A 20,853-nucleotide genomic window follows, 5' to 3' on the forward strand; every position below is an offset into this window, starting at 1 on the left:
CGGCCCACGGGCCTTAGGTTGCCTACCCCTACCCCTGCCCTAGCCACTCTGGGCAATTTCCAATGGAATACAAAAACATAATGAAACATCAAACATTAAAAACTTCCAGATAGAGGGCTGCCTTCAGGTGTCTCCTGAATGTCATATAGCTGTTTGTCTCTTTGACATCTGATGGGAGAGTGATCCACAGGGAGGGCTCCACTACCAAGAAGGACCTCTGCCTGGTTCCCAGCAACTTCACATCTCGCAGTGAGGAAACTGCCAGAAGGCCCTCGGCACTGGATCTCAGTGTCCAGGCTGAACGATGGGGGTGCAGACGCTCCTTCAGATATACATGCTGAATAATGAAGTTCAAACTTCCAGCATTAGCCTAATCTTTTAAACAGGATGCTGGAACACTAACAGACTAACAGTCATGGGGGTGGTAGATTTTCTCTCTTATTTTTCTTTTAAAGTGGAAAATTATTTCCCTTAGTGACAATTTATTATACCATTCTGGCTTTTTAATCTGATCTTTCCTTTACATAATTCTCTGAAAGGAATACGCCAACGTACTGTACTAATAAATCAAAAGCATGGGAAACAAAACATGGCAAAGGGGCTCCACTAATAGAAAAGACAATGTTCACAAATACTTGTCTGTAGGTGAACATTTGTTTTCATGTAATTAAATAACTTGCATTGGCTCTGACTTACCTTTCTTAATCTTCTAAAATGAACACAATGGTTTAGGAAAATAGGCTTAACATTTAAAGTTGGATATATGTGTCAATGAAACATGCAGTTAACAGTTAATTAACTTTGCAGCATGCCCAGAATGAAAAATGTATGAAAATCTATATAAAGCCCTTTTACAAAATCAGTCTGCCTAGAAGGTTTGCCAGTTACTTCAGAATTTTGGCTTCAATCCTTTACTCACTTACCTAGAAGCAAGCCCGATTCAACTCAGTGGTGCTTGCTTACTTATTCAGTGCAATTACCTTAGGAATTTGTTCTCCATCATTTAGCTACCTACAGTTGCAAAGTCATTTTGGATAAACACACAGGACAAGAGCTGTATTTAGGGCTGTGCAAGTGGTTTCCCCAAACAGGGCGCCGAGTGAAGGGGGCACAAAATCGAGAAGATCCATCATTGGACAGGTTACAAATAAGCAATTATTATTATTATTATTATTATTATTATTATTATTATTATTACCCTCTAGAGCTGCTATGTGTGCATGTGCAGATATGCATGGGGTGGGGGACAGAGATAGTTTTAGGGTAATGCGTCCGGTTCGGCCGCATTGGGTGCTGCGCTGCAGGGGGTGCCACGGCAATGCTGTAGAACGATGCAAGAGAGGCAGGGGGCACATAATTTTAGCATTGTGCTGGGTGCTGTTAAAATGTGAGAGTCCCAAGTCCGCCATTTTGCCAGGGGTGGAGGGTGGAGTTCCATTGCCCAAGTAGAAGTTATTTCCATCACACAATTTCACTGAATGCAACCCATGCTATTTTTCCCACTGAAGCTGAACAGAACACCATGGATGCTGCTCCTGGTTTACTCTCCTTCTCCCAAACCCCCACCTCCCAGTTAAGTAAGACAAGCAACTTGCTCTGCATTAAATTACATTTAAGTTTGGCGCCTCCTAGAGAATGGGTTTGTCAACGTCGTGGCATGCTACCTAGAGAACATCCATTATCGTAGTGCCAACATATATGCACATGCTCTAACTAACATGTCCTTGGTTTTCCAAAATAGTTCCACTCAATAGTGCAATGCTGCTACCCCCTGCCTTCACCGCCATGAAATGTAATCTGCGGTGCGTCTGGATGGGTTGTGGTATCTAGCCAAGGAAAGAGATGGTAGAGGGATCCAGGCTGGGGGGAATCTTGAACAAATCATACCACCCTAAAGTAGCTAACGGGTCATCGCAAAAGGAAAGAGGATCAAAGGGGCTCAACTCTCCTTTCCTGCAATTTGAGAACTGCAGCAGGGGGTGGGGGAGGAGAGAGGTTTTAGGGAAAAGATATATCATTTATGTAGCTCTGCCAAGCCACCCGGTTCTCCCACCCTGCTGACAGGCCAGTTACACCAACATAAAGCCCCTATATCCCTGCCATTAACAACTTGGTAGTATCTCAACATATATGGCTGCTGGTGGCTTCTGTGAAATCCACAAGCTCCCCAAGCAGCACATTTGGAGCATAGGATGGCATTCTAAGGATGCCTTTGCGAAAGCCTGCAGCCAAGTGAACAGAAGAGTGTGAACTGAGCACACAATAGGGGAGAGCTTTTTATTAATTTATACACCCAAATATGGCATGAAAGCTTCTAAGCTTATATGCTCGCTGCTGAAACCCTAGCTTTGCTACGTGATTATAGCACTGTGTAAATTTAGGCTCGTGGTGTCACGTTTTTGAAGCCACAAGGGACCCTTCAAATTGGCCAACGGGATGAGCTATGCAGCAGCCATGGAGAGTTGTGCAGCAGTTCCTTCATCAAAAGCATTAACTTCCCGTCGATCTAGATTGTATCTTTTATAAAGATAAGAACATCCGTACTATGGAGACGAGATGACTTCAAACAATATTTTGCAGTGTGTCCAATTCATGACATTAAGTGAGAGAGAGAGAGCACTGAGAAAAATGACAGCAGCCAGCATGGCTCCTCCAATACTCAATTTTTCCATTGAGCACAGATCAGTAAAATATTTTAGTCATGCATTTCCATTTATAAACAAAACAGCTATAGATAAGATGAAATACAGGGTCAGTCTTTCCATTTAAAAAAATAACAACATTTCCAATGCTTAAATTATAACAGGAGGGGCAGAAATCACAACATGAGTCAACTTGACAGGGAAGCATTAGGGGGTTTTAAACAATTTTGAAAATGAACTTAAATTGGATTGGATCCAGAGCGTCTGTTTCATGAACAGAGAGGCTCCTTCAATATGTACCGGTATATGCTCCTGTGAGGGGTAAAAAATTACCTGTTCCTAATCAACCTTCACATTACCTCCTACACTGACGTGGAGAGTCTTGCAACCCCCTGGAGCAGCTTTTGAGGATGCACACTGACCTGCTGGAGAAAGGGCAAATAATCTCATTCCCCATCTTCCTCCAGTGCAGCCTTTCTCAACCTTGGATCCCCAGATGTTGTTGGACTACAACTCCCATCATTCCTGACCACTGGTCCTGCTACCTAGGGATGGTGGGAGTTGTAGTCCAACAACATCTGGGGACCCAAGGTTGAGAAAGGCTGCTCCAGTGGGAGCACCCCATAAACAAAGTTCCACTATAGAAACTATGTATCTAAACAATGGCGTAGAGTGAGGGGGGCTATGGGGTAGTTGCCCTGCCGCAGAATTGTTAGGGGCACAAAATTTCAACACGCGGTGCTGCCTCGGTACAGCTGTGTGCTTCCGTTGCTGGGCTCCATTGAAAACAATTTCTCTATGCAAACCAAGAAGTGACCAATGCAGACAATGGAACAACTCTTCTTATCTCTGTGGCTGCAATCTCCTGGGTCACGCAGGTGCAGTTAGGCAGCTGAATGCACATGCATACTCCATCTCTCAGGTCCTATTCCCACCACTATACCACACTGGAACCACCAGTTTTGGTTTTGGGGTTGTTGTTTTTAAATCGTATGCCTTGACTGCTGCTCTTTCTGTTTCAGACCCTAGACAAAGTTTGGCTTTTCTGAGGCAGGACATGGTAATTAAACACTGCTGTTGCTGTGAGAGAAGAAGAAGAAGAAGAAGAAGAAGAAGAAGAAGAAGAAGAAGAAGAAGAAGAAGAAGAAGAAGAAGAAGAAGAAGAAGTTGTTCAATTTTCCACCCTTTTAATTATGGATTTTGGAATCAAATTGGAGTTATGGGCTACGATCCAAAGAACTATGAAACTAGTATGATGAGTCCAAATTGACTTTAAAATTGCTTTCCCCCCAAAAAACTTAACCCCCTCCCCTTACCACATGGCAAATGGAACTGGCGCAAGTTTAAAAAACAGACAATGTGACATTAGGGGAGGCACTCAAAAAGGAAAACATTTTACTGGGCCTTTGTATGAACCTAAGTAGTTCTTTGGATACCATCCACAACATTCTGAAACTATATATAGCTTTTGTAACATCTGCCTTTTGAGTCACACCTACCTGGATTAGTTGCGGTTACGCAGTGTATGCTCCATTTTCTAATGTGCTCCCAATTATTATGCTTTTTTAAACAGTTTCTTAGCTCACTGCATGGAGAGTGACAACTGCTAATAACACGCCAATCTATAGTCTGTGCAGAAGCAGGGGTGGGGAAACTGCAGGTGCTGTCGGACTGCAACTCTCCTCAGCCCCAGCCAGCATGGCTGATGGTCAGGGTTGATGGGAGTTGTAATCCAACAGGATCTGTCTGTAATCCAACAGGTTCTCCATCCTAAAGCTCAATGGATGAAAGAAAGCCCAGAAGGAAAAGAGAATATGTCACAGACATGTACATAGCGGGTAACTGCTGTAAACAGCGGCTTTGCAAATCCTTCTAGCTACAGCACTTTTCAGAAGAATTTAAAGTGCCTGCTTAAGATGGCCTTCGGCAGAAAGTCTTCAAATTAGATGAATTCTTATCATTTTGCTGATGCTGGTCTTTGTACCCCATGACACGCTTGCGGAGAAGCTAGTGAAATGTGGGCTGGATGAGGTAACCGTTAGGACTGAGGGGTCTTAGTAGACCACAAGCTTAACATGAGTCAATAGTGTGATGCTGCAGTAAAAAAATGCTAATGCTACTCTAGGCTGCATCAACAGAAGTATAGTGTCCTGATCAAGGGAAGCAGTAGTATGCTCTATTCTTCCTTGGTCAGACCACATCTGGAGTACTGTGTCCAATTCTGGGTGCCACAATTTAAGGATTTTGACATGCTGGAACATGTGCAGAGGAGGGTGACCAAGATGATCAAGGGTCTGGAAGCCAAGTTTTATGAGGAATGGTTGAGGGAGTTGGATATTTTTAGCCTGGAAAAGAGGAGACCGAGATATGATAGCCATCTTCAAATATCTAAAGGGCTGTCACATGAAAGATGGAGCAAGCTTGTTTTCTCCTGCTCTAGAGGATAGGATTTGATCCAATGGCTTCAAGTTACAAGAAAGGAGATTTCGACAGGAAGAACTTTCTGACATAAGAGCTGTTCAACAGTGAAATGGGCTCCCTCGGGAGATTACGGAGTCTTCTTCCTTGGAAGTTTTTAAGCAGAGGTTGGATGGCCATCTGTCATGGATGCTTTAGTTCAGATTCCTGCTTTGCAGACGATTGGATTAGGCGACTCTCAGAGTCCCCTCAACACTACATTCTAGGATTTGTGATCCACTGAGTCTTTGGGGTGGGACAGGCCACACATCTAAATAGCATAGAATAGTGCTAGTGACACCATTTACTCTTTTGTGCAACCTCTACTTATTCCATCCTGAGATTTTTATTTTTATTTTTGTAACGGGAGGGGCATTTTCCTCTTCACTCAATATGCTAAGTACACAGTTTTCTCTCTTTTTCCATCACACTTAAACTAAAGCTATATTTTTATAGCTTTCACAGTGCAAGAGTTCTTATGTATTCGTGTAAGAACGCAGTCTGTTATACAAGTAAAACTGGATGTACGTACCTTAACTCACAACTGCTTGGCATCCGTAAAGTTTAAATGACCATGACTTTTGTCTGAGTTAGCTATACCCATGGATGTTCCACCCAGAATTCTTTACTCCTCAATTTCAAACTTCAAACACTCATGCTCCCCTGTAAAAAAAAAATTCTCTCTGATCACCTTACACATAATCTCTGAACAACCTTGATCTTACTTCACATAAAGAACATGTTCTTACCTGTTTCTTCCTTGTCATCTGGTTTTTGTGTCCTCCAAACATGTTGAGGTTTTAACACACAAGGAGATCTGACCTGACTTGATGCGCTGGCAGACTTGCTCCATCAGCAAATAAATAAATAAAATAGAAATCCACCAGTGGAATTCCAAAGCTGTGAATATTCAAAACCATATTGCTAAACAAGTATTTTTGAACCAAAAACAAAATTCCATGCATCGTAGAGACAAGACAGCGCAGCATCTTGTGATGAGACAGTCAAAAGATAACACTTTTCTGAAGAATCAGACAGACCATGGAACTTGAAGAAAGGGAAAACTCAGGTCAGCTCAAACTCTTCTTTTTCATCTATTTTCCTAATTTGATTTAAGCAGGTGGTACCCTAACAAGCAATAATAGTCATTTGTGCTGCAACATATTTGCCTGCAATGCCATTCTAGTGTTGCTTCAACATCTCGATTTTACAAGGTGCACTTTTTTATATATAAAAAAAATTACTTAGTCTGATCCACTGCATTCAATGAACTGGGCAGTGCAATCCTATGAATATTTCTACAGAATTAAATGCTGCTGTGCCCAGTGGAGTTTACCTCCAGATAAGTGTACAGAAGAATGCTGCCTTAACCCTAACTTACTCACATGAGAAAGGGTAAATTTATAGGGGGAATTTAGTGAAAAAACAAAGCAAGGGTCACCCACACTTTCGTTTGACCTATGTCATCATCATATTCTGTGTCCATCTCTTATGCCAGGTCTGAGAGCTTTTCCCCTCACACTTCTTGCTCCAGTTAAAACCTGATGTTTATCACTGAATTGGGTTTGACGAGATCCCTGTTTCCTAAACTGCTCTGAAAATGTGATTCCTCATACTTTCTGTGGAACTGTGTTTGGAGGCCATCTGATCTCACCTTTATTTGCCGCCTACCCCTCAAGGTTCATTTCCAGTTTCTGAGCATTGCACTTCCAGTTCTCAGCATGGCCGACCTGACCCGCATTCTTGCAGGTTCCATCTTTTTTCTCTATTCCCTAAATCCCCTTTAGTTTAGTGCTCGCATGAAATTATTGATCTTATGATATATGCACAAAACACAGCTGCCCATCTTCACAATTTGCTGACTCTCCGCCATAGGTGGGTGGAGCTGAACGCGGAGACACCAAAAGCAGACTATTGCTTACAAGAAGAATGACCTGGAAAACATGGGGTTTCAGGGGTCTTTCCCAGAGTAAATACCGAGGCAAAAATCACCCGGTCCCAGACCAAACTGAAAACAAGGCAAGGAGATGCGGACTTAAAGAAAAAAGTGGGTGGAACCAAAGAGACTTCTTGAAAAATTGTTGGTTTTGAATTTCACTTGTTATTTTTGTTAGTGTTATGCAAAGGCATACTAGTATCACAAGCAGACAGAGGCAGAAGTACTGTCTTGTTATCAGACCAGTACCTGCTGCCAGCCAGTTTTGGTTGGTCCTGAATTCTAGTATTATGAGACGGGCAGAAAAACACCTATCAGCATTAGGGCTACCAGTTAAAAAGCTGGTGATCTTTGCTATAGAGACCATGGACAAAGATGGCTCCTAAGCTGCATAACTGTTCCTTCAGTTGATATGTACAAAGGGCGTGCACCAACTAGATTTGCTCCATTTATTGCTTTAGGCCCCAATTCAGGCCTTCATTTCCCCCATTCCATATTAGGAAATCTAAAAACAGCTATAGCTTTCCGCCTTTGACAGAAATGGATATATTCTAGGCAAATAGGTCCAGGGTTGTTTTTGGTTTGGCTTCATTCGGCTTGGGACTGGGCATCTATAAAATGTTATTTTTTAAAACATAACCACCTATCGCTTTTAATTTTAGGGGAAGTACTTAATGAAATTTGCAGGCATATTAGACCCACCTGAAGCGGTTGAATCCTGCCAAAATTCAGGAGGACGGCTGTAGTTATTTTCCTGCATAGGCAGCCTGTACTGTTTTGGACTGGAGAAAAAATGAACCCTACTTGAAATCAATGGGACTTAAGTTACAGCACAACCCTAACTGTATCTAGTAAGAAATAAGTTCAATTGCATGCAAGGGAACCTCCTCTCAGGCACGGGTGCCAACTTGCATGGGGTGGGGTGGGGGAAGTAAGCTCCACCCTGTGTAATTGCTCACACAATATGGTGCATGGACACCATTTGAATGACAATACTCATCAACTTTGTGGGGGGGGGGGTGGAAAGCCCCCTCAAATATTTTATTAATGGGGGCTGAAAAGACCTCGGCCCCTAGGAGTTGGTTCCTATGCTCTCAGGTAAGCGGTGTTGCCTTAGACAATGATTTAAATCACATTGGTTTTTGTGGCTCTGCTGTATTGTATGACTAAGGCTGCAAACGTCTTAGCTGGGAGTAAGCCCCGTTGAATTCCAGAGGACCTACTTCTGAACAGATATGAACAGGACTGAGTTCTAAGCCTGGATTCAAGTCATTCTTCTCCCCATGGCCCTCGACCGCACAAGGCATCTACAATTTGAAGTGCTCATGCATTAGACTCTCTCTCCTCTGTCCTCTGCAAAAGAAAAAAAAACCAGACTAGCTTAACAAAAGCAAGAGACTTTCTAGAAAACTGTGTACAAGCATACACACGAAATGATGTATAGCACAGGAGACTGTCGTCTGAGTCATAAAGGAGTCTCACCACAACAATTATTTATGTACTGTCTGTTTTCACGGCCAGTGGTGTGTCTGAGCATAATTTCAGGTATCTGACTCAGTAGGAGTTATGCAGGTGAAACCCATTCTCTCATATATGTCACACATGAAGGAAAATATTAACAGCACTATTAAAGCAGCTGGAACAACAGACGAATACAGAAAACATTTTCTCAATTAGGCTTCACAACAATTACCCAATTTTATAGTTTATTAGAAAACATTATTTGTCACGGTCCCATTGCAGGTGAGAAAACAGGACCTTTAAACATGACTGTATCATTTAATAACTTTAAATGGTTTAAGAAAATGTATTTAGAGGAACGGTATTGAAACAGAAATTCAACAGTGACATCATGTGGATACTTCAGTTGATTGTGACACAGGGAAGGTAGCTTCATCCTACTAACTCTGTAGCTTCCATGCTCTTCTAAAGGCAGTTAATAAGCATTGCATAGTTCCTGCAGGACCCTTACTCGAGAGTAAGGCTCACTGAACATAGCAAGACTTCTGATTAAAGGCACATATGGCTAGCTTGCATATTGCCTCAAAATTGGCTCACAGCGTGATTAGAAATAATTTATATAGACCACCTTTCATTGCAAAAGTAATGGTCTGTAGGAAGACCCCTGACAGAATCCAAGTGCTTAGCTTGGGCATTGCTTTGTGCAAATCACATCATAGCGCGAGTGCTTAGGGAAATAAGCGAGTGCTTATTGGTGAAATAAACTTCAATTGGCTGAGATGTGAAAAGCTATAAGAGATGAATTAGAATTTTGTTCCATAATATTAAGACTGTGTGCTTCTGATTATAGTATGACATTTACCTAATCCATATTTAGCTATCTTTTATCCTGAAGACAAAAAGGATGGCAAATTAGCAAGCCCTACAAATTCCAATTTGAGCCTATTATTTCTGTAGGCTTCACAAAAAACACATTAAATTCAGCAAATAAACTTTCAACAGATTCGAGCACACAGGAATGTAAAACTACTTTATTGGTCACAGCATAGAACATTTCAACTCAATAAATATTGATCCCCAACACAGACATCATTTATGACAAGGACAAAACAGGTCCCTGAAGAGTGTTTTGGAATGGTGTGGAGAGGTGTTACTCCAAGATGCATCCTGTAAACTGGGGTCAATTGTTTTTCTTGGGCATTGCTGCATTGAAGAGCACATAAAGGAGATAGCCTGTTCCTGGAGGGAAGACACACAACATTAGGTCAGATCAAGCACAAATGCAGATCAAGCAATTTATTAGCACAAGCTCTCTTTTTTAAAAAGTATCCATGCAACTCTTTTGCTCTAGTCTTATTAGACTGACAGAAAATGACACAATATGTGTTAAGTTTCTTCAGGCTAAAAGGAGCCCGTTTTCCCATTCCTTTTATATCAACTGACCAATTACCGGTAAGTATATAAAGGGAGGATTATGACATTTCTAAGCACAATTCAAAGTGTTGCTGCTGACCTTTAAAGCCCTAAATGACATTGGCCCTATATACCTGAAGGAGTGTCTTCAACCCCAGCATTTAGCCGGACAAATAAATCATCATCATCATCATCATCATCATCAGGCAAAACTCTAAAAAAAAGCTGTAAGTATTATGATAAAAATTGCCATCTTAAATTCTTGAGCATTCAGAAATTCTGGTAAATTAAAGTGCTTCCAGCATGCTGTTCCCAATACAGGGATAGGGAACCTGCAGCTCTCCATATATCATTGTATTCTAGGCCCCATCAGTTCTGGCCAAGGTCAATGATTACTGAAGCTGTAGTCCAACAACATAGGGAGGGGCACAGGTTCTCCATCATTTTCCTGGCTGCTGAATTTTAACTTGAGCTTCCATTCAGAAGTTTCTGCCTCATGCTTTTGGGCTTTAAAAATGTTCCCAACAAATTATTGTAAAGAGTGCATTCTCAAAGGTGTCAGGAAACCCACTCAGCCAAATAGCTACCGGTAAGTAAAGTAGGCATTATGGGAAAGTGGCATAGGAAAACCTGCAAGCTTGAATGTAAACTCTCATCCAAATTTGCCTACTGAACAGAGTGGGGATCTGGGTTCCTTTAAGACAGAGCTCTTCTAGACTCAAGTGATGTCCACAAGAGAAAGAAGGGAAAATAATGAGGAGCATATTCACAAACAGCAGTCTGGTCTCTCTTGTGCTTTTATATAGGTTTTCCTAAGCATGTTTTTAATAACACAGTAACATACAGCAGAGAATTTCCAAGTCCCCAAGTTCCTGTTTTAGATTTATGCAGGGGGGGGGGGTACTTTCTCTCTTAGAAATATGAACACATAAGCAGAGACATCTATGATTGCTGCTTCTCTGTTAAAAGTCTTACCAAAAACGGAAAGGATCATGGTGGTTCGATACAGGATTGCATCCATTGTTCCACCTTTTAGGTACACTGGAATGCCATTATCTTCCTAATATCAATGACAAAATGCAGAATTCATGTGTTAAGACTCATCTCTTCTAGGCTTTATTTTTTAAAATTGAAACCTATTCTGCTAGAGTTACAATGTTAGAAAGCTAAATCCTGCTCTGTTCCCTCAAGTCCAGGCAAAAAGTACAAAAGGTTTATTTCCTGCATCGTTGCCAGTTATTTAAGGCTAAATACTGTAATTCAGAACATTAACCTGATACTGAAAGTTCACCAATACTGAAACAGCCCTCTGTTGAAAGCATGCTACCATATACTGTAAAAAGAGACTCTCCTGTTCAGCTATATATGTCATATGAGCAGTAGGGATGGGCGATAACCGGTTTTCAGCATCATAGTATATCACCAGCTCAACATCACAATATACCAATATATCACGATGTCTGAAATAAGGATAGAACCATGTGAAGCAAATGGGCTAAGGTCTTGGCAACTGCTACCTAGACAGAGAGAGGTGGGGAGGAAGAAGCAGCCAAACCTCGTGTTGATTCCTGGATGGGGTGGAGTGGAGGCGGAAAGCAGAAGAGGGGGGACACTGGAGGGGGAACCCCCACATCCGTATTCTCCTAAGGACAAGCCTTATACCCTAAATATTTCCGGGGGTGGGGAGAGAGACAATACTTCCTCAGGACAGGCAGGCTAAGATGAGCTGCAAGGAAGCATCCGGAGAGGAAATGCAAGGAGTGGAACAATAAATCAACTAGCTCTAATGAGCAGCCTATTTGCAGCCCATTCCTATGCTTGTTTACATAAACATCCCACCAAGATCAATAAAACTTAAGTCCCAAGCATGCATACACAGGACTGCAGCCTAAATTTAGAGTGTATTGGGACACCATTAAACTGACTAGTTACAATGTTATTTTTATTGACCCTAGTCAAATATTATCAAACTTTCCAAGAGGTCAAGAATGCCCTTATGTAAGTGGCAATATACCGAGTGCAGAACTGGTTAATCAACCAGCAACTGTGGAAGCAAGGAACTGTTCCCTCCTCAACCCTTATCAGAGCTTGGGTCACTCACAGATATCTCATTCAGCCACTATGAGGGTATGCTCCAGTCAAACTGTCCCCTCCCCACCTCAAGGACAATGGATACCATCTGCTAGTGGAAAATATTTGGTGCTGACTCCTGCTTCAATTGGGCTGGTTGTTTTGTGAGCATGTAGGTTTAGGTGTGTCTGTTGTGTTTCATAAATGCTATTAACTGTTTTAAGAACTCAAATCAGAAAACAGGATATAAATCTACTGAATAAATTTTAGGAGCAGGTACCACATGTATTCTCTCTAAATAATTTTTGTCCTCTTCCTTCCCAGTTAAGCAACATGTCCTGGTTCTCTGGCCATTTGCTTAACTGCTGGCATCTGTAAATGGGAGCACAACAGTAAAGAGGAAACACAAAGCATGTGCATACATAATCCTAAATTAGGGTAAGCAATTAGCTAGAATCAATAAGGATAAGTCAGCAACCTACATAGTGCAGTGAATCTGAGCACTGTAGCACAGGACAGCAGTGGTGCATTGAATGTCAGCACTGTGGACGAAGGCATGTATGCACACTGCCATATATTGCCTTAAAGGGTCATGGAAGACATCATTTCATAGACAATGGTGACACTACTTACTTGTGGTTCTAATTTTCCGGTGAACACACAGATCAGCCAGCAAGATTAGAGACCAACTTTCTCCCTCTCAGTTAAATGACCACCTGCCTTGACTTCTGCTTGAGCCGCCGAGGAATATGGCTGAAATTCCATCTAGCTCCAGCTCCCACGGGGTAATTAGAGGCTGAGAAGGGAGTAATCAGCCTCCCAAAATCTTCCCGGGGTACGGGAAGATGCTGCCTCATCTGCAGTTGCCCAATAACCCAGCTCCAAATTCGGAAAGGAGGAGGAGATGGGGGGCACTGGATAGAAAGCCCCCAAGAGAGCTCGGACCTCCCCAACGCTGTATCTTATGAGTGACTCAAGTTCCATTACTTAAGATTAAAAAATTGGAGTTAAGTTTTGGACACGCTTCAAGCGAGGAAGGAGATTTTAATCTGCTAAATAAATCAGCCACTGAGGAGCTAAAAAAAGGACGGAGAAAGCATAACATCGGACAGCAGAAATGAAAGGGGGTGAGCTTTTACTTTTTCTATTATACTTTGATTCATTATATTATTGGCAAAAAAAAAAACCCCAGAAAAACTGCCTTACTACGTATAGTAAGCGAGAATAGAAACTTGGAAAACTGTGGGTATAATATGGTTTTAAGAGTTATAAACTGTGTGGAAATAAAAACGTTATATAACTAAGACATTGGATTTGTGAATGGCTTGGAAGAAGATAAAAGATTCTTCAATTTGTTGATATGGACAGATGAAAGATCTCATTAACTGTTCGTTATAAATTTTGGATGGCTTCCCGGAGTGTCGCAGTTAAAAATTGGAAATTCACCATATTGAAAGTTGAAACCGGACCAAAGAATGCTAGTCATAGGGGGAGGGAATTATGTGATTATATATTTTCTCTTTTTTATGTGATTAAACCTCCCCTGGAAAGGCTAAGATCTGAGGTACTGGCCCAGGAAAAATAATGAGCAGGACGTTTAGTTTTGATGGATAAGATGGCGGCTGCAAATAACGAAAGGACTTTTGGATTGACTCGGCAGAAATACAGGTTGTGAGGAGATGGAAGAGAATCAGACTGATATAAAATCCACACAGAAACATATTATTCATTTTAAATTGCTTGTGGGAAGAACTCAGAGACTGTAAAAGAATGAAGGATAACAACAGATAGAACTGGAGAACATCGGAAAGAATATGACATACAGTGGAATTGAGATAATGATGAGCCTTCCAAAACTTGAAGCATGGGGAGCCCCCCAAAATAAATTATAATATGGCAGAATATTTGGATTATATGATTTGTATATGTATAATTTGGTATATTTAATATGATTTGATTGAATTGTTAAGTTGGAAACTTTAATAAAAATAATTTATTTTTTTAAAAATAATAATAATAATAATAAATGACCACCAGCCACCTTGCCCAAGGCCACTTTTCAGGCAGTGCAAAGTCTGTGTGGCCACTGCCACCCTCAGGGAGCAAGTAAAGAAACCAGCCAGCAGATTCCACAATGGCCACACAGGAAAGGAAGAGCCAGTTTTATCAAGGCAAACCACTCTTCTGCAAAAGTTTAGCCACATTTCACATGCCAAGGGAGAAGACCTTCGGTGTGAAATTTGCTGTTATTTTGCAAAGACCGAGAGAGGGACTAGACTCTGAACTCTTCTAGAATAAAACAAAGAAGGAAAATACTTTTTTGTAATTAGCATAATGCTTTGCTAGGGTTTTACTGTTTAGGGGGGGGGTGGTGATCAAATAACTTATTCCTTTAAAATTATTGACCAATTTTTGACTAGTCAAATGCCAACACTATGTACCCACCACTTTTGAGAAGATGTCCCATTTTGGACTACTCAACTTAAGATGCTCTTCATGGGCAGATGCTTTAGTGGGCATGGCTTGGGATGCAGGGGGGAGGGGGCCAAGAAAAACTATTTTATGTCAAGTATTTGATTATTAGCGTTAAGGACAACACAGGTGAAATCACAACTTAGGAAAAACCAAGTCATGAATCAGGCTACCTAGATGACAAAACAAACTATAAAGTAAAAATATTACAGCACATTTTTTACTCATAGCAAGCAGCAGTGTCCTCTTACATTAGGGATAGAAATCTGTAGCCATCCAGATTCCCGCCCACCCTGACCATCTGTCATGCCATCTGGAGGGCTGCAGGTTCCCCACCTCTACCCTGTACTGTTTAGCATGACAACTGAGAATGATCAAAGACTGTTAGTACAGCTGTCTATAGAACACAGAAAAAAGTTCAGCCTTGGGTTCTAACTTATAATACCCAGCACCACATAGAATATTTACTAACTAGTTACAATTTGCTAGCCAGGTAGGACATTGCCTATTTTTTCCAGATCCTCCCAGAAGCTAAAATTCTGATTTGTCTTCAACAGCTATTGCTGTATCTTTCACATGCAACTTAATTGCATTCATAAGCATAAATTCATTCATACAAGCATGCTATTGGATTTCAGATAATTTAGCACTACTGAGAAAATAAGCAGCTATCACACAGCAATCAGACTGTGTGGTCTTAAAAGATCAAACCAAGAAAGATGGCTTGGATACTAAATGCCATTAGTGCTGCTAAGTAAAGTATATTCATCATACAAAGAACAATCTTATATATATATATATATATACACATTACATTGACATTATTGACATTTGTTCTCAAAGTATGCATGCAACCATACCTGGAAATGTTTCTGTAATTCCGGAACCTTGTTTGCAATCTGCCTGCGGGAGACAGTGCTTATGGATTTCTGAGAAATGTGCCGAAGAGTCTGCAAAACAAACAAAAAAGTATTTCTTTTTCAATTATTATTAGAAGTAGTACTTTTTTTAAGCGTGCACTCATATGCACAATTACTTGGGAAGCAAGTCAAGCTAAACACTAGTGGTTTAGACCAAATGTAGTTAGTGACCACACTAGTGTACACAGAATGATAATCAGTTTTCTGTGAAACAAAAATGTTAGTGTTAGATATTGAAGCAAGCCTACTTCAAACTATGGCTAACAACCCTAGCTAAAACAAAATAGAAAATTCTTTCCAGTAGCACCTTAGAGACCAACTGAGTTTGTTCTTGGTATGAGCTTTCGTGTGCATGCACACTTCTTCAGATACCCTAGCTAGTTTTAATAAGCCATACTTAACACTATAATTTTTGTTTTGAACCTACCAAACTGCAGTTAGTTAAGAATGAAAGGATGCGTTTGATCTCATGTCAGTGCTGGATGTGGGAAGTGTATTGTTCAAGGGCTTGCATACATAATGCTTAACCATGTTTTGTGATTAGAGCTATTGTATATATTTGACCTGTGCTGACCATTGGTGCCTCTTGCATTGCATGGCCATTAGGCCCCACTGTTTCACCCCACATTTCTACCAACTGAAAATAAATCTACATAAATCTGAGGAAAGGCACACAAGTTTGTGTCACATGCCTCTTTAAGATACCAACAAAAAACCTGTTGTTCCTGCCAAAGGCTAACAGCTACTTTGTTGAAATCCTGCTTTTCCCAACCCAATTTCCCCTTCTTAATCTGCACCGTGTAAAAAGGAAGTTGGTGCACCAAGTGAACAATACCCAAACCACTAAAAAGGGAGATCATAGGCCTACACCTATCTTTGAAAATTAATGGGCTTTGACATGGCAAACATTACCAACCAATGAAAATATAAAGTAAAATACATTGGCTTGGATCCCAATATGTGAACTTAAGGAAGAGCCATGGAAATAAAATGCCTCATCTCCTCCTGGAAGCTACCTTAGCCCACCAATGCCTCTCCAGATGCCCTCTCCTCCATTAATGTGCGAAGGCTACAGTGGAGAAAATAACTGTCCCAAATTGGGCAGACTTCCAAAACCTGATATTAGCAAATTTCCCCTTCAACCCATCCTTCATGGCACCCTCCCCAGCCTTCTTAAAAGAGGTTTTCCAGATCCCGCCCCCTGACCATTTACAAGGCCAGGCCCAAACCAGTCACAATATGACCACCCCGCCCCCCCAAACCTTAACACAAGTATGGTTTCTTTTTTAAAAGGCTTAGTTTAGTTTTAAGCAGCCATTTCGACAAACAAAAATACTATTTTATCATAGCTGGTTTTGTGGGAATTGCTGAGGGTGCGCAGTTCACTTTTGCTGCATATTTGCTACGCTGTGTTTTTATTTTTATTTTTGCTTTTAACACTGCATGGAAGTTGAAAAAAGGATTTCACAACCGCAGGAAATGCAATAAAAGGGGTCTCCTTTCACTTGTCTATTTCGCTGCTTCCGCGGCTACTTTCCCAACAGTAAATGCCACCAGAGTCACAAGCCAGACCCTCCTCCTCCTCCAGCCATACCAAAAGGTTCCGAAGCATCTTGGCAGCTCTTCCTCTTCACCTTCCTCCTCGTCTACGCCGTCGCCTTCAACGCACGAACAAGGGCACCGGAAACAGGAAACGAGACGCCGCTCGATGCTGCCTGACGTCACAATCCCTAGGCGACAATGGCGACCGGCGCGCGCATCCAAAGAGCAAGCTTCCGGTTTTAATCAGCAAGCCGCCGTTCCAGTCGTTCTAGCCGTAGGCACCTTTATGGTTTAATATTCTTTCTTTCTTTTTTTATCTCCATAGCAGCGAAAGAGAGATCAGTTTGAGATCGGAAGTATCATATATAAGCAGGATGGGTGCCGTCTCTATTTGTAAAGTCTATGAACCCCCCTGTCAGTGAGAGAGGGAGGGAGAGAGAGAGAGAGAGCGGGACTTCCTCATAGGCTACGGAGTCGGGAACCAGAAGGAAAGCTAGAGCGCCACAAGCGGGCTGGCGGGTGAAGTGCAGTGTTCCGCCACCTTGCTTGATTAACCCGGCTCCTAAGCGCATCCCTGGGCAGGGCAGCCAAGTCTTCCCGAAACCGGGAAGGAGGCGCTTTTGAAGAGAAGGGTGAGGTTTAACTGTAAAAAGATGCCGGCCCAACTCTCCTCCCCTCCCAGTCCCTTCTTCTTCAGGACCTGGCCAGAAAATGGCATTGCCCCCCCCCCTTTCCCCTCTTGAGTACAGTAGCTGTTTTATAGGAATGGGTGGGTGTATTTAACGTTTGTTAAAGAGGATTTGCTTTGCTTTTAAAAACACTGCACAGAAGATGCAACCTTTCAAGGGCTGTTTATAATTCCCATAAATGCAAGAAAACGGCCACCGCCCCTTAAACCTTCCGCAGCATCCCCACCCGCAATCGCCGCTTGACTGCTGGAAACTGACGAGGCGAAGGTCTTGCTTTGTAACTGCCGCTGCTGCTTCCTCTGCTGATTTCCTGCATGGCGGCCAACTTTTAAGGGTGCAAGAAGGGCCCGAGAAGGAGGTGGAGGGGCATTTTCTTAATAAAATAAACTGATCGGCGGCATAGTACTCAGACTCCCACTTTGGGCAGAATTCAGCTGGATAATTTGCAGTTTAGGGACAAATTGTGAAATTCTTCTGGCCTGCCACAGGTTCAGCTACAGGGAGATTACTTCAGGCAAACCAAGCAGGTAACTGGCTGGTTCAGATGCAGGCGATTGCTCCGAAGAAGAGGACTTTGAACACGCAGAACTTCCACTTCAGACTACTGGATATTTCCAATGCACCCTCACTGGAAAATTTCTAAGCCCAGAGTGTTTTTCAATAAGCAACCAGAGAGGGAAGTTGTGCTTTGAGTGTTTGAGGCACTTCACATTATCTCAGTAATTGTTAGCAACCCTTTATTCTATTTTTGCACTTACGCCATTGCCCACACCAGTCACATAACTTTCCATCCTTATTTGGTATCTGAAGAAGTGTGCATGCACACGAAAGCTCATACCAGGAACAAACTCAGTTGGTCTCTAAGGTGCTACTAGAAAGAATTTTCGATTTTGTTTTGACTATGGCAGACCAACACGGCTACCCACCTGTAACTGGACCCATCCTTATTTGATTTGTGGAATCCTACAGCCTAGGACGGTGAAGGGGAACTAGCAACCTTCCTGCAATTGGGAAACTGTTGTTTCCTATTTATAATCTGTACGTCACCCACCTTACAATGGGGTCTGGGCAGTTAACAATAAAGGATAAATAAAAAACAATAAACAAGGGCACTAAAAATGAAAGTGTAAAATAACCAAAGTACAAAAACCAATAATTGAGATTTTGCTGCAGCTGGCTTTAACAAAGAAGACTAGCACGCTAAAGACTCCAGCACCTATCGTCCCCTGACCATTTGCCATGCTGACTGGGACAGATGGGAGTTGAAATTCAACATCTGGAGCAGGGGTCCCCAAACTAAGGCCCGTGGATACGGCCCGAGAGACTCAGTTATCCAGTCCATAGCAACCCCCGCTCCCGCTGCCTGCACTTACCGGTGCAGCTACCCACTTCCGGGTTGGCGGAGCACCGGAAATAGCTTGTGTGCATGCGCATGCGTCATTTCCAGTGCACTTCCAGGTCTGAGGAGGCCTGTGCACACGTGCACAAGTTATTTTCGGTGCTCCGCCAACCCGGAAGTGCGCCAGAAATAGCGTGTGCACACGCGTATGGGCGCACGATCCCCCACCCTCCGGCCCGCCGTGTGATCGGTGCTGGAGGAACCGGCCCAAGGCCTGGTAAGTTTGTCGACCCCTGATTTGGAGGGTCACAGTCTCTTCTAGCCTAGAAGAATGACATTGTTTGACTTAGTTTGAGCAATTTCTTGTATGGAACTTTAGATAAAAGTGTTTCCTTGTTCTAGCTTCTTTCCAAATGGCCTACTAATAGAGGCAACAACTGACCAGCTCTCAGTCTTCAGAAGAGTGTTACTTTTGCACCTGACCTTGTGCCCGTGGTTTGGCGCTGCCTGAGGACCCCAAACTTGGCACCAAGGGCAGTGGTTGGCTGCCATTTTAAATGATTCAAAATGCAATGCCCCATTTCACATATACAGGTGAAACTCGAAAAACTAGAATATCGTAATTCAACTTAAAAGGTGAAACTAATATATGAGATAGACTCATGACATGCAAAGCGAGATATGTTAAGCCTTTATTTGTTATAATTGTGATGATTATGGGTTACAGTTGATGAGAACCCCAAATTAACAATTTCAACTTTGGGGTTTTCATCAGCTGTATGCCATGATCATCACAATTATAACAAATAAAGGTTTGACATATCTCGCTTTGCATGTCATGAGTCTATCTGCAGTAGCTAATGAAAACAATTGCTTACATAAATGGACTTTTCCACGATATTCTAATTTTTTGAGTTTTACCTGTATATTAAATTAAAACAGTGGGCAGCCACCACAGATGAGATACATACTTGGCTCCTATTCAAAAGCAACACTGATGTGCACCTATCACTAAATTGCCTACAAAAGAGGGCAGCAAGTTGCCACTGCTATCATGTCAGAAGGTAAGTGGAGTCACGTTGGAAGGGTTATGTATTGGGGCCCATTGGTAGCACCATGCCAAGGGCTCCCTGAAACCAACTCTGTTTTGCACTAAGGTACTTCTATCCAGCAATAATTCCTAGGCAAGTTTAAGTTGCATTATTAGGTAGACTTGGAACATGAGGGCTTAGATCCATATTTGTGTGAGTAGGTGCAACTCTCACTTTAACTCACTCCTTGGAAGAATGTCCAAATCCTTACTTACTTACTTACTTACTTACTTACTTACTTACTTACTTATTTATTTACTTATTTACTTATTTACTTATTTACTTATTTACTTACTTACTTACTTACTTACTTACTCGCTTATTTAGGATTGTCTCTCCTGAGCCTGAGGGGGAGAAAGTGGGGAGGCTGTAGTGGGTTGAAGAAAAGAGGCAGCCACCACTATGTTGGACCCATATAATCAGAGCTGTTGTTTGTTATATCTTTGTCATCATACAAGTTTGGCAAGGTTGGTTGCTGTTTAATTTTAGTTCGGCAATGCTCAAAGAAGAGGCCTTACAACAGCATAGTTTCCTGGAACTTTCTACTAGTTATTTGCATGACAAATTGTCCCTAATGACTGTTAACAAGCATCATTACTAACACAACTTGAAATACATTTTGAATGTTGTGACATTACACTACCATTAACTGTGAGAAAACAAAACAGATGATATGATCCTTTTACTGGGGTTAAATACCGGGTTCGTGTCTACACTCCTCCACATGCAGCTGCTGGGTGACCTTGGGCTAGTCACACTTCTTTGATGTCTCTCAGCCCCACTCACCTCACAGAGTGTTTGTTGTGGGGAAGGAAGGGAAA

General features: G+C 42.0%; 1 protein-coding gene across 1 annotated transcript; it reads right to left on the minus strand.

The window, feature by feature from the left end:
• Nucleotides 1–9,499: 9,499 nt before the first annotated feature.
• On the minus strand, nt 9,500–17,109 carry LOC117043522 (cytochrome c oxidase subunit 7A2, mitochondrial). The gene is made up of 4 exons (XM_033143256.1): nt 16,966–17,109; nt 15,312–15,401; nt 10,885–10,969; nt 9,500–9,735 (listed from the first exon to the last, which is right to left on the minus strand). Exons 1-4 carry the CDS (start codon nt 16,981–16,983, stop codon nt 9,677–9,679), a joined length of 252 nt encoding a protein of 83 aa, XP_032999147.1. The 5' UTR covers nt 16,984–17,109; the 3' UTR covers nt 9,500–9,676.
• Between the last annotated feature and the right edge of the window lie 3,744 nt (nt 17,110–20,853).

This window comes from Lacerta agilis, chromosome 3 (genome assembly GCF_009819535.1).
Source record: "Lacerta agilis isolate rLacAgi1 chromosome 3, rLacAgi1.pri, whole genome shotgun sequence".
In the NCBI taxonomy this organism is placed as follows: Eukaryota; Metazoa; Chordata; class Lepidosauria; order Squamata; family Lacertidae; genus Lacerta; species Lacerta agilis.